The following is an 11,495-nucleotide window of genomic DNA, read 5'->3' on the forward strand; positions in this document are numbered from 1 at the left end:
GACTGAACGGCCGTTTCATTGAATCGCCGGGGATTCACAGGTCTGGAACCCGGCTGATACAACAGTGGAGGTGTGGCCAGTGCGATGGATCAGTGCTTTTAACATCAATAATTTTAAATCTTCATCTTCCAGTGACGCCTTCTTTGTAGGATTTCACTCCACATAACTCAAGCGATATAATTTAATCAGTCTCTACATAGTGGGAGATTAAAATCATATATCGCTCATGCTGTGTTTTTGACAACCAATACAGGAGTAAAACAGATCAAAACAAAAGTAGGGGAGAGCGGGGTAATGTGAGACATTTTTTACATTTGCTCCCCTCTAGGCAAGCTAAAATGATAAATCACATCACCCGCCCGTATCCACACTGTTTTAACATCTGCATGGAACTGTGCTATCTCATGATGCCAAGGTAGATCTACTGAAGAGGCTTTACTGAATCAAACACATTCACTGGCATCCTCTCAGCTCCCAGTGGCTTGTGTAACAGGACTCGGTTGGCGGGGGGGGGGGGGGGGTAGCAGTGTTTGTAATATACTCTATAGTAATATCTATATGCTATGATGTGCTTATGATGGTGACACCCCTTAAAGGTCAATGTTAGGTAAATGCACCTTTATGTTGTAATGGTTGATGTTAGGTAGATGCACCTTTATGTTGGTTCATCAAAGGAAAGGGATATAGTGAGTCAAGTGTCGCTCACTTGACTCACTATACCAGTTTATCAACACCTGTTTATCAGCATAAGAAGAATCCGGATCGCAGAAATGAAGAAGGTTTTTACTCTTGCTGATAAAGCCTGGGCGGGTTCTAACCTACTCTATAAGTGGCAGAAAACTGTTGGTAACTTCATTGCTGTTGCCGGACAAGACAACTCAGTGAAAATATTTGATCGACATGGACAGAAGTGGACTGAACTCAACCTGCCAGGGCGCTGTGTGGGTATGGACTGGGATAAGAATGGAGACATTTTGGCTGTGATAGCTGCAAAATCCAGGTCCATCTTCCTCTGGGATGCGAGGGTCAATAAGTCTTCCAGGATAAAGAGCGGCATGAAAGATCAGATGTCTCTCATCTTGTGGTCAAAGACGAGCCCAATGTTTGCTGTCGGGACGGTCAAAGGAAACCTGTTTATCTACAATCAGCAAACTTCACACAAGATCCCTGTTCTGGGTAAACACACAAAAAAGATCACCTGTGGGTGCTGGAGTGCTCAGAATCTCCTGGCTCTTGGAAGTGAAGACAACACGGTGAGCATCAGCAATCAAAAGGGGGACACCATCAGACGGACAACACTTTGCGGTGAGCCTAATGAAATCAACTTCTCTGTGATGAAGACAGATGAAAGGTCTTCTCCAGCAGATAGCACTGTGAGTGTGTCTGTGGGAAAGAAAATATTGATGCTTTTCAACGTCAATGATCCTGAGAACGGGGTAGAACTGACCTTCCAGCGGCGCTATGGAAACATCGTGTCGTATCACTGGTACGGTGATGGGAACATACTCGTTGGGTTCTCCAATGGATACACAGTGGTTATCTCCACTCACATCAGGGAGATTGGGAAGGAGCTCTACCCGGCTCACAACCATAAAGATAGTCTGAACAGTGTGGCTATCTCATCATCATTAAACAAGGCTGCCTCCTGTGGGGACAACAGCATAATGATCCACGACCTGTCTGAGCTCAAAGATAACACTAATGTTGTTAGATTTGATGATGAAACTAAAGGTCTGGACCATCTGAGCTGGACAGATGATGGACAGCTGTTGGCTATTTCAACACAGAAAGGGACACTCCATGGTTTCCTCACCACGCTGCCTATTCTGGGTGACAGCTTTGGTACACGGCTGGAGTACCTCACCTCCCCGCTGGAGGTCACCGAGAAAGGCCAATATTATGATAAGGCTGCGTCGCTCTACACTCGTTGCGAGAACTGGTCGAAGGTGGGAGACCTGCTGCCACAGGTTTCCTCTCCCAAGATCCACTTGAAACATGCCAAGGCCAAAGAGGCAGATGGAAAGTACGAGGACGCAGCCCGGGCCTATGAGAGCGCGAAGGACTGGGACAACGTGATCCGAGTTCTGCTGGTCCACCTGAACAACCCTGAGGACGCTGTGCGCATCGTCATGGAGACGCCGAGCATTGACCGAGCAAAAATGGTCGCCAGGTTCTTCCTACGGTTGAACGACGAAAGCTCAGCCATCCACTTCCTGTTTCTGTGCAAGTACAACGATGAAGCCTTCCAGCTGGCAGCGCAGCGCGGAAAGATGGAGGTCTACGTCGACTTCATCGGCTCTGAGGGGACACAGGAGGATTACCAGAACATCGCTTTCTACTTTGAAGGAGGAAGGAAACATCTGCAGGCTGGAAAGTTCTTCCAGAAGTGTGGACTGTACAGCAGAGCCCTGAGAAACTTCCTGAAGTGTTCCAACACTGACGACAACCTGGCAGTGGAGATGGCCATTGAGACGGTTCGTCAGGCCAAAGACAGCTCTTTAACCAATCAGCTGATAGATTACCTGAGAGGGGAGAGTGACGACAAGCCCAAGGATGCCAAGTACCTCTTCCGTCTCTACATGGTGTTGCAGCAGCACAAGGAGGCTGCTCAAACGGCCATCATCATCGCCAGAGAGGAGCAGTGTGCAGGGCACTACTGTAACGCCCATGAAGTGCTGTTCAGCATGTACATGGAGCTGAGGGCCCAGAAGGCTAAGATCCCTAAGGACATGACCACCGATCTGATGATCTATCACTCCTACAAACTTGCAAAGCTGCATAGGGACAGAGAAGAATACCTTAAAGCGGGCCACATGCTCCTTCGACTCTCCAACTACATCAGCCGGTTTCCTAAACATGTTGTTCCCATTCTGGCGGGAGCAGTCATAGAGTGTCACCGCTCCGGGTTGAGAAACTCTGCCTATAGGCTTGCGTCCATGCTGATGAGACCAGAGTACCGAGACGAGATCGACAAGAAGTACCGGTGGAGGATTGAGTGGTGTGTTCGACGTCCCGGTAAAGATCTGGAGGAGGAAAAGACTCCATGTCCGTTCTGTGGCTGCAAGCTCCCACAGAACGAGCTGCAGTGTTATTCCTGCAAGAACAACGTGCCCTATTGCATCGCCACGGGTCGTCACATGCTGAAGGAAGACTGGTCAGAGTGTCCTCACTGTGAATTCCCTGCTCTCTACTCGGAGTTCACTCTGTTGTTGAAGACGGAGGGTGTGTGTCCCATGTGCTCAGAGACTGTGAGGGTCCAACAGCTGAAGAAGATCTCGGATTGTTCCCAATGTGTTCCCATAAAATTACCGTCACCTCTTACAAACAGGGAGATGCATACAGGTATAAAAGAAATTATAAAAGCCGGCATTGAAAACAAGAAACAAAATGATCAGTTCAACCCCCGTTGCAGGCCTGTTAACTGTGTTCTTCCGCGCCCAGTAAGGGCTTCTCACAACCACAATCTCAAAGAAATGAGATTCATAAATTGATGAATATGTTATGAAATTACTCAATAAACAAATAAAAGATTCAAACTCAGTTCAAGTGTCATTTAGGGGAGAGCTGGGTAATGTGAGACATTTTTTTGCATTTGCTCCCCCCTAGGCGAGCTAAAATGATATATCAATAGAATTTACACATTTCCCATTAATTCAGAATGTTTTCTAGCAATGGAAAAGATCAGAATGTCTTCAGGACAAAGGGCAGTGAAAATATGATTGTTTTTTAAAAAGTGGTCTTGTGTCTCACTTTACCCCAGCTAAGGGGTAAAGTTAGCCTGACGTTGTCATACTCACAATTCTAGTCAGAATGTGAGTCTGACACCGCTCCATTGGGCTGTGATTATGGGGCGTATTTCAACCGAACCAGAAAAAAAAATGCCTCTTGTCTCAATTGGATAGACCTACAACCAATCAGAGCAACGTAGTATGTGATGTATGTTAAGCGACGCATTGTGAGTTATTTACTAACGCCAGAGGATCATCCAAGGAATTCATTTATTAAGTGTTTGCCTCTACCAAGGGGGATTGAGTTAGTTAGCTCAGTAGTTAGTAAGCAGGAATACGCAAGAAAGGAGTTAGGGAAGAATTCAAGACATTTTCCGTACAGATCCAGGAATTTTATTTCACTTTCAATAACATTGTGAGCGTTGTTTGAAACCTTTTCGCTTGATTTCTCAGAGTAATTTATGGATCTTGATTCAAAAACAGTCATGAATAGTGAAATGTTGTTGCGGATCCAACTAAAGGTATTTTAAGGGGACTGAGGTTTGTCCTCTGGTAGTTATGTAAATGTCAAAGGCAGCTGAACATGTAATGACTGAGTGAAATAACTTTCTTCCACACATTGACTACATTAAACAGGAAATGTTAAATGACTCCACTTCACTTTGGTCGAGGTTCTCCCAAGCGTTCTTGGACTTCCTCCCTGGATGTCTGAGGCAGGAGACAGTGGAAAAGGGAGGAGAGCTACAGCAGGAGTTTTGTTTTGGACTCATTTCGGGAACGTTACTCCCTCCCTCCATTACTTCCAGCTCAATTATCGGCCCTTTTCACTCCTCCGGGCCCGAGCACCCAGCAGCAGCAGGCTGCGACTTGTATAGGGGTCTCCAAAGTCTGGTCGAAAAAAAAAAATAAGAGCGTCTCCTTAAGTCATACGGTTTCAAACTCTCCACCCATTGTGTCATTCAATCTGCGAAACCAATGTTATTGTACTCCTGATGCTTACGGTTTGTTTTGCCAAGTTATTTCAAGCCAAGACACATTTAATTCAACTGAAATGTAAGATTGATTAAATTAATAAATGTGCTGTTACTCAATCAGGTCCCGTAGGCGCCTGTTAGAAGAAATGAAAACATGTTAATGGAGAATAGGGAGGGGAAAGAAGAACAAGTGAAAGTATAGACAGTGTGTGGGTATTCAGTTCCCTTCAAGATGTCCCTCCCTCGCTCTCTCCATCCATCTATCACCATCTCCGTCCCTGTCCGCCCAGACGCCTTCCTTCTGTACTTTGCAGGGAAAGTATCGAATGCCACGGACAGATTTGTCTTTCCTAAAAGACTGCTGACACCTGTCTGGTGCTCATTTAAAAACTTTTACTGGCCCATTTCTCCAGGGCATACACATGTAGAGAGGCCGGGGCGTCCAGAGTGTGTTTCCCACTTAATCCCGTGATGCAAACAGTGGGACGTGGCTTCAGTCAAACCTTCCTCCAGCCACGGTTTGATTAGGTTTGAAGAAACTTTGTGAATCAGCAGGAGTTAACACTTACACCTGTGCTTTTTTCTTAAGTAACACTTGGGTTCCTATAAGTTCAGAAGAATTTTTGTAGCAAAATGAAACCATATCAAATAAAGTTTTTTTTATTAATAAAGGGACACGCAAAAACATCTGAATCTCTACGTACACAAGGTTCTTACCATTGTGTGTGTGCGTGTGTATACGCGTTTGTGTGTATGCAACAATAACTACTAACGCATAGACCGAATCCTCCCCGCCATCCGAAGACGGCAAAAACATTTATGGATGTTTTAACAGCCACCGACGTGGGTAGGGTTTCTCCAAGTGCTGCTGAGGGTGAATCTGATTTTGACGGACGGTCAGTGAGTTTCTGTTCTGAAAGAGGACGTTCGGTTTTAGTTATCTGCACATGGAGCAGTTTGTCCAAAAGGACACAAGGCACATATATATGAGACATTGGTGGAAAACAAGGTAACATACACTCAGTGGGCAGTTTATTAGATACAGCTCTGACATACATTTAGTGGCTATGGGAGGATGTGATACTGGAACAGATTTGTAAATCTGAAGCCACATATTACCAGTTATTTATTATTATTCATATCCACTTCCCATATAAAGTGACTTATTATTACATTTAATCAGCGATCACACACAGACACTGGCGGTTTAGACAAAATGAACCACAGGAACAAAGCTGGAGAATCAAACCTGTAAATACCACAACATGACTTGACAAGTTAGACATGAGGGCGCGGGAGGCGTTTCTTTGTTTTGTTTGTCTTTTACCAGAGGAAATCGGAAACACGCATTCCCACCTGTCTCAATTAGGCTTCGTCTTCTCATTAAGTTACCTCTGAGTTTACACTTACCCACAACTTTACACTCATCATTTTCTGGTTTGTCTATAAAATGAGTCCGGTCTTGTGTTTCCGTTACACTCACAAGACGTTTGCTGAAGTAACACATCCCGTTGACGTTATGTGTTGAGCTGCCGTGCTGCAGTGTAGGTGTGTGTGTTTGTGATCTTCATGCAAGTGGTGCATGTATGGGGACCCCTGTGGCTCTTTAATACCCCCCCTTCAATCCCTTTTGCTGTCGTCTAATCAAAGTTTCCAACTCACTGGGGTTCTGGGGGGACTTGGGGGAGGGGTGCGGGGGTCCCCTTGTGTTAGACAGCTTACTGCAATTAAAATTTATTTAAGGCTTACAAGGAATCCTTTCACTCTTGAACAAATCAGAGTGAATTCCTCTGACTCCGACAAGGTTCTGCCTCCCTATAATTATCCTACGCTCAACAAGCGCTGAGAGAGCAGCTCTCCTTTAACCCCCCCCCCCCCCCATCATCCCACCCCTGCAATACCTCAGAGCTTAACACTTGTAATTATATCATAAAATAACAACAACTGCAAATTCAGAGTTTTCAAAACCAGCAGTGCAGGACCTGTGATTTGAGGAAACGGGTGCGCGCCAGATGACTTCATTGATGTAAATTGTTCGAGCTCGAGTCATAAATCCTGTGTATTTTATTGCCGAGGCGGAGTTGAGCTCTTCAAGGCCTCACGCTGGGAAACGAAGCACCGCTGGCGTCCCGAGGAGTGTCGCTGCGCGTGTCATGTGACACACGGCAGGAGATTACAAGTTTCAACGGGTAGCCAGGTATATGGACTGATTCCCGTCATGTAACGACACACGCCAGCTTCTGTCTCACACGTTAATTTGACATTTTTGTCATTTTACAGTGATGTTCTTATCGGTCACTGGGTTCTGCTCTGTTGTTTCTTTTCTTTGCATGAGCAGCGTTTACAAATCAGTGTAAATACACGTCCTTTAAGTTTTTAATGTTTAGTGCACAGGACCCGATATAAATCCCAAATAATGTCTCACTTTTATTAACAATTAATAAACATGACACAAAAACAAAAAACAGGTCATACACATACATCCCCTCCCTCCCTCTCTCTCTGCGCCCCGAGTTAAAGAAAAAAAAACACAATAGCAGAAGTAGCAAACACACACACACATACACACACACACACACACACACAGATTAACAATGATTGAATATCACTTGTCACATAAAGGACCGTTAGCATGATCATATCACAGAGAATATTGATTTCATTAGGAAAAAGCTGGAATATTAAAAGATAAACAATAACTCAACAGCAATGATCTATTACTGTGCTAATTCGTGTAGCTTCAACAATGATAAACAGCAATAATGGCCATAAAGCATTTCAAAGTGTGTCTGTGTGTAGAATGTGACTTTCGTTATCCCCTTCCTCTGGAATACGTGTAATCCAAAAGATCTCAAAGATCCTTTCAAATGGAAATCTAATCTCCTCCCACCTGTAATAACTCCTTGATCCATTTACTTCAGGTAAATACAATCACGTCAGAGTCTGAGTAGAGTTCAGTATTTCTCTGAAGGCTCCTCTGTGGTTCCTCTGACACTGTCGCTGCTCGATTCCCCTCTGATTACTTTGCCCTTGTGACCGAGTGATGAATTAAATGCCTAATTTAACATGGGCCCTTTGTTGGCCACATCTTTGTATGGACGCTCTTTCTAATGGTCCGGGGGGGGGCCGCGGTGTTGTTGGCGGCTGGGGGCCGCTCAGTCCGCTGGCATTATCCCCCGGTGACAGCGTGTCCTCGAGCAAGGCAGCAGAGCTGTCAGGTCCCTCTGTCACACTTCTCTGCAGGCAGGACGTGGCCAGCCCACGGCACAGACAGGGGTCCTTGAGACCCGGGGCACCGCCGCTCATCTCCCAGGATGCCTATACCTCGGTTGTCTAGCAACCTCCCCTGGCTGACAGCGTTTGTTGGATTGTGTTTGGCTGCTGTGTGATGGAGCACTGTGGGGGGGGGGCTACAGCGAAACTAATACAAACAACACGGTGGGAGCTTTTGTTGCCTCACGAAAGAGGAGGAGCCATCAGGAGATCCCACTATGTGTCCTTTCAAGGCCCCAAGTCATGGGAAGTGCAAGACCACGCACACACGCACACACACACACACACACACACACACACACACACACACACACACACACACACACACACACACACATTACACAATATGGAGTTCTGTACTAGTGTCACAAAACCTTTCTCATTAATCACGTTTGTTTTGTTTTTGATAAGAAAGTTCTCCGTCCACTTTTTTATTCACATTTAGCTGTTAAAAGAAATAATAACCTTGAATTTAGCATGATAATTATCAATATTTAAAGATCGGACATGTTTTATAACTGGAGTGGTGTGGCCTCGGAGGTAGAGTGGTCGTTCTCCAACAAGAAGGCTGCCGGTTCAATCCCAACTCTTCCCCATCTGCATGCCGAATGTCCTTGGCAAGATACTGAACCCGTAAATGGCCCCTCATAAATGTTGAGTGTACTAATTGTAAGTTTATTGGAAAAAAGCGTCTGTCAAATGACATGTAATGTACTATAACTTGATAACATTTTTGGGGCGTCATCATCATATCATGAAACTACAACATTTAAACTTAAACAAAACGTTTAAATTGAGATGTTTGACTCCAGTAAGTTGAGTGTTTTAAACGCTCCAGTGGAATCAGGAGCAGAAAGCTGCCGAGTCCTGGCAGCGACTGAGTGAAGCAGCTTCCTCCTTCTTTCATCTCCCCTCTAATCTAGTGTTTGCACAGCTCTCTGTCTTGTCAGTGGAGTTTGTTTAGGTTTTACGCCCATCAATACGCCGCCATTCTTTTCCGTCCGAGCCCACATCTGAAAAGATCATCGCTGATAGATTTGCAGGCACAACATTTCCACAGCCGCAATCCCAGGGCTTTGACTGGAAAACGATTAAGGCCGACGGAGTGTTTCTCAAACAGTAGCAGAGAAAACATCTGCGAGTCGCTGGAAGTCTGCAAATCCACTTTCTTCTCAACAGTCCTCGATCCGAGAGGTGTTCGACTGCATCTGAGAGGCGACTGCCGCAAAGATGGATTTTCTTTTTCCTCTGTCACCTGATGGACACGGTGCACTTTGCCTCTGTAAAGCAGTTACTGTATGAGGGGAAATATCCTTTGCTCTATAGCTGAGAGAAAGACTGGAGTCCTGTCTGAGTCAGAGGTAGAGCTACACTGATGAATGGACCAGGCCAATATATCTGCAGATACAGTAAATCAGTGTTCTCGTATATATGCACTAATACTTTGTCTACCAGAGAGAATCGATCATTCATTTTTTGCCCAACATTTTGTAAGGGGGTCAGAATTCTTTAAAAGACGGATGAAATATCCACTTCAGGATTTTTACCTCCACCAAGACGCCTGGGACATGCGCCAAGAAAGGAAAAAGTTTTTTAACTTTTTCGTATCCGGATCAGGGGGCAGATCCAGATCATCACTTTCTCCAACATTGCAAAACTGGCCTGTTTATTTCCATTTTCACTGATTTCTCAAGGAAAAAATTCATATATATTGATTGAAAAAAATCGGGCGCATTCAGGGAGGTGATATCTTCGAGTGTGTGTAATTTGGTGTGGCTTGAATTAAAGGTGACAGCAGAGCCTTGGTGGAGGTTTCTCTTTCCTGAGTAGCCCCTCTATAGTTTAACATGCAGCTGTGTTAACACAATTTAAACAACGTTAAAAAAAAATTGAGAAATCCTCACATTTATTTTGGCGTCGTCGGTGTAAAAACCACTAATGTTGTGCGGTTGAAGCTGCTCCTGGTTTTAAATGACACAGCAGTGAGAGTAATAGATGAGCGTCCCACTCCAACACGACTCGGGCACGAGGAGGAACGGAGGCTCAGGTGTTCACCCCCCCCCCCCTCGCTGACCAGCTGGGCTCCGGCGGGAAGAAGAGGGCGTTGTTTCCCGTCCACCTCTGCAGGCGCTGACTCACGCCGGAGCGCGTTGCCAGCAGACAGAGTTTGACAGTTTTAATATTTACGCTGTCAATTCCAAAGACTAACTCTGGTAATTAGGGGAGGGGATTCCGGGCAGATGTGGACGGGGGGGGACAAAGGGGCCTTTTGTTTGGCTCTTGCAAACACTCGCCTGTCCCATGACACCATGTGAAAATAGGCCCGGAGTCGTTGGCAGCCCGATGAGGTCACATGTCTCCGTGGTGTGATGTCACTCTTGGGTGGGACGTCACGTCAGGCGGCGTGAGAGCGAGGCGTCTGTCGGGCTGTGGAGACATGAAGCAGCTGTCAGAGACGTGAAGCTCCTCTCACTGCTCGGAATTACACGTTTAAACGTAGAGACCCAATATTTTTCCAACAGGGGAAATATAAACAGAGACAAAGTGTGACGCGCGGGTACAGAGACGGGTCTGTGTACCCAAAGAGTCACAGGTGCGATTCTGTCAACAGCAATATTGCCTGAGTTCAGGCAGGACACTGAACCGGTTTTTCTGTTATAACAGTCGACTTTTTGTACTTTTGCTTTTTACAAGTAACATTACTTGATATCTTGACAAGAGCAGAACTCTGGGGAAGGAGTTCTCAGTATTTTCCCCCCGGTTTCTTGCCAAAATTGTCCTTTTGCCAGAGAAAATACCTGAAGACACCTGAGATTTATACGTGTCCGTCTGGACTTCTGCAAACCTCGTTCACTGCACGGCCTCACTGTCAGAGAGTCCAACTTTAAAATGCTGGATCAACAGTTCTGCTGCAGTGGGGGGGGGGGGGGGGGGGGGGGGGGGGGGGGGGTTCAGTTCCTGCTAAAATGGCAGCTTATAGTTCTGGTTATTTTTGAGTAGTATGAGTTAAAACTCAGATACTTCACAATCTTCTTCAATCTTCTTTGTATGCATTTAATGGAGTATTGTTAAAAACTCTAGGTAAAGAGGATTTTGAAGTATTTTGCATGTGTTATATATTTTGTTGAATTGTGTATTTAAGTATTTACATTGACCAAAATGTTTCTAACAATGTTAAAACCCAGAGAAATGCACAATTTGAATCAAGGTTAAACACATTACTCTTAATTTAGCTAGTTGGCCAGATGTCTGTTTTTTCTTTCCAGTGTTTTCATTGGTCACTCGTAATAGATCACGATTCTTCATGATCGTTCCAGAATAAAACTTTAAAACATAACTTCATGAACTTGACTTACCAGTTGATACCCAACACTAACCACTGTTAACACTGTGGTCATGTGGTCATCGGCTCGGCCTCTGCTCTCCGACCACTGACTGTAACTCTCTCTTCCCTCCAAACACATCACACACCACAAACACCACAAACGGCCGCTTGTCCACAGGAGCACATCAGGTACTT

General features: G+C 45.3%; 1 protein-coding gene across 1 annotated transcript; it reads left to right on the top strand.

Annotated features, from left to right (window-relative positions):
* The first annotated feature begins 770 nt into the window (after positions 1-770).
* On the top strand, positions 771-3,444 carry LOC128438514 (WD repeat-containing protein 19-like). Its single transcript, XM_053421095.1, has 2 exons — positions 771-3,291; positions 3,413-3,444. The coding sequence occupies exons 1-2, from the start codon at positions 771-773 to the stop codon at positions 3,442-3,444; spliced, it is 2,553 nt and encodes an 850-aa protein (XP_053277070.1).
* The last annotated feature ends 8,051 nt before the right edge of the window (positions 3,445-11,495 follow it).

Source organism: Pleuronectes platessa, chromosome 4 (assembly GCF_947347685.1).
Source record: "Pleuronectes platessa chromosome 4, fPlePla1.1, whole genome shotgun sequence".
Classification (NCBI taxonomy): domain Eukaryota; kingdom Metazoa; phylum Chordata; class Actinopteri; order Pleuronectiformes; family Pleuronectidae; genus Pleuronectes; species Pleuronectes platessa.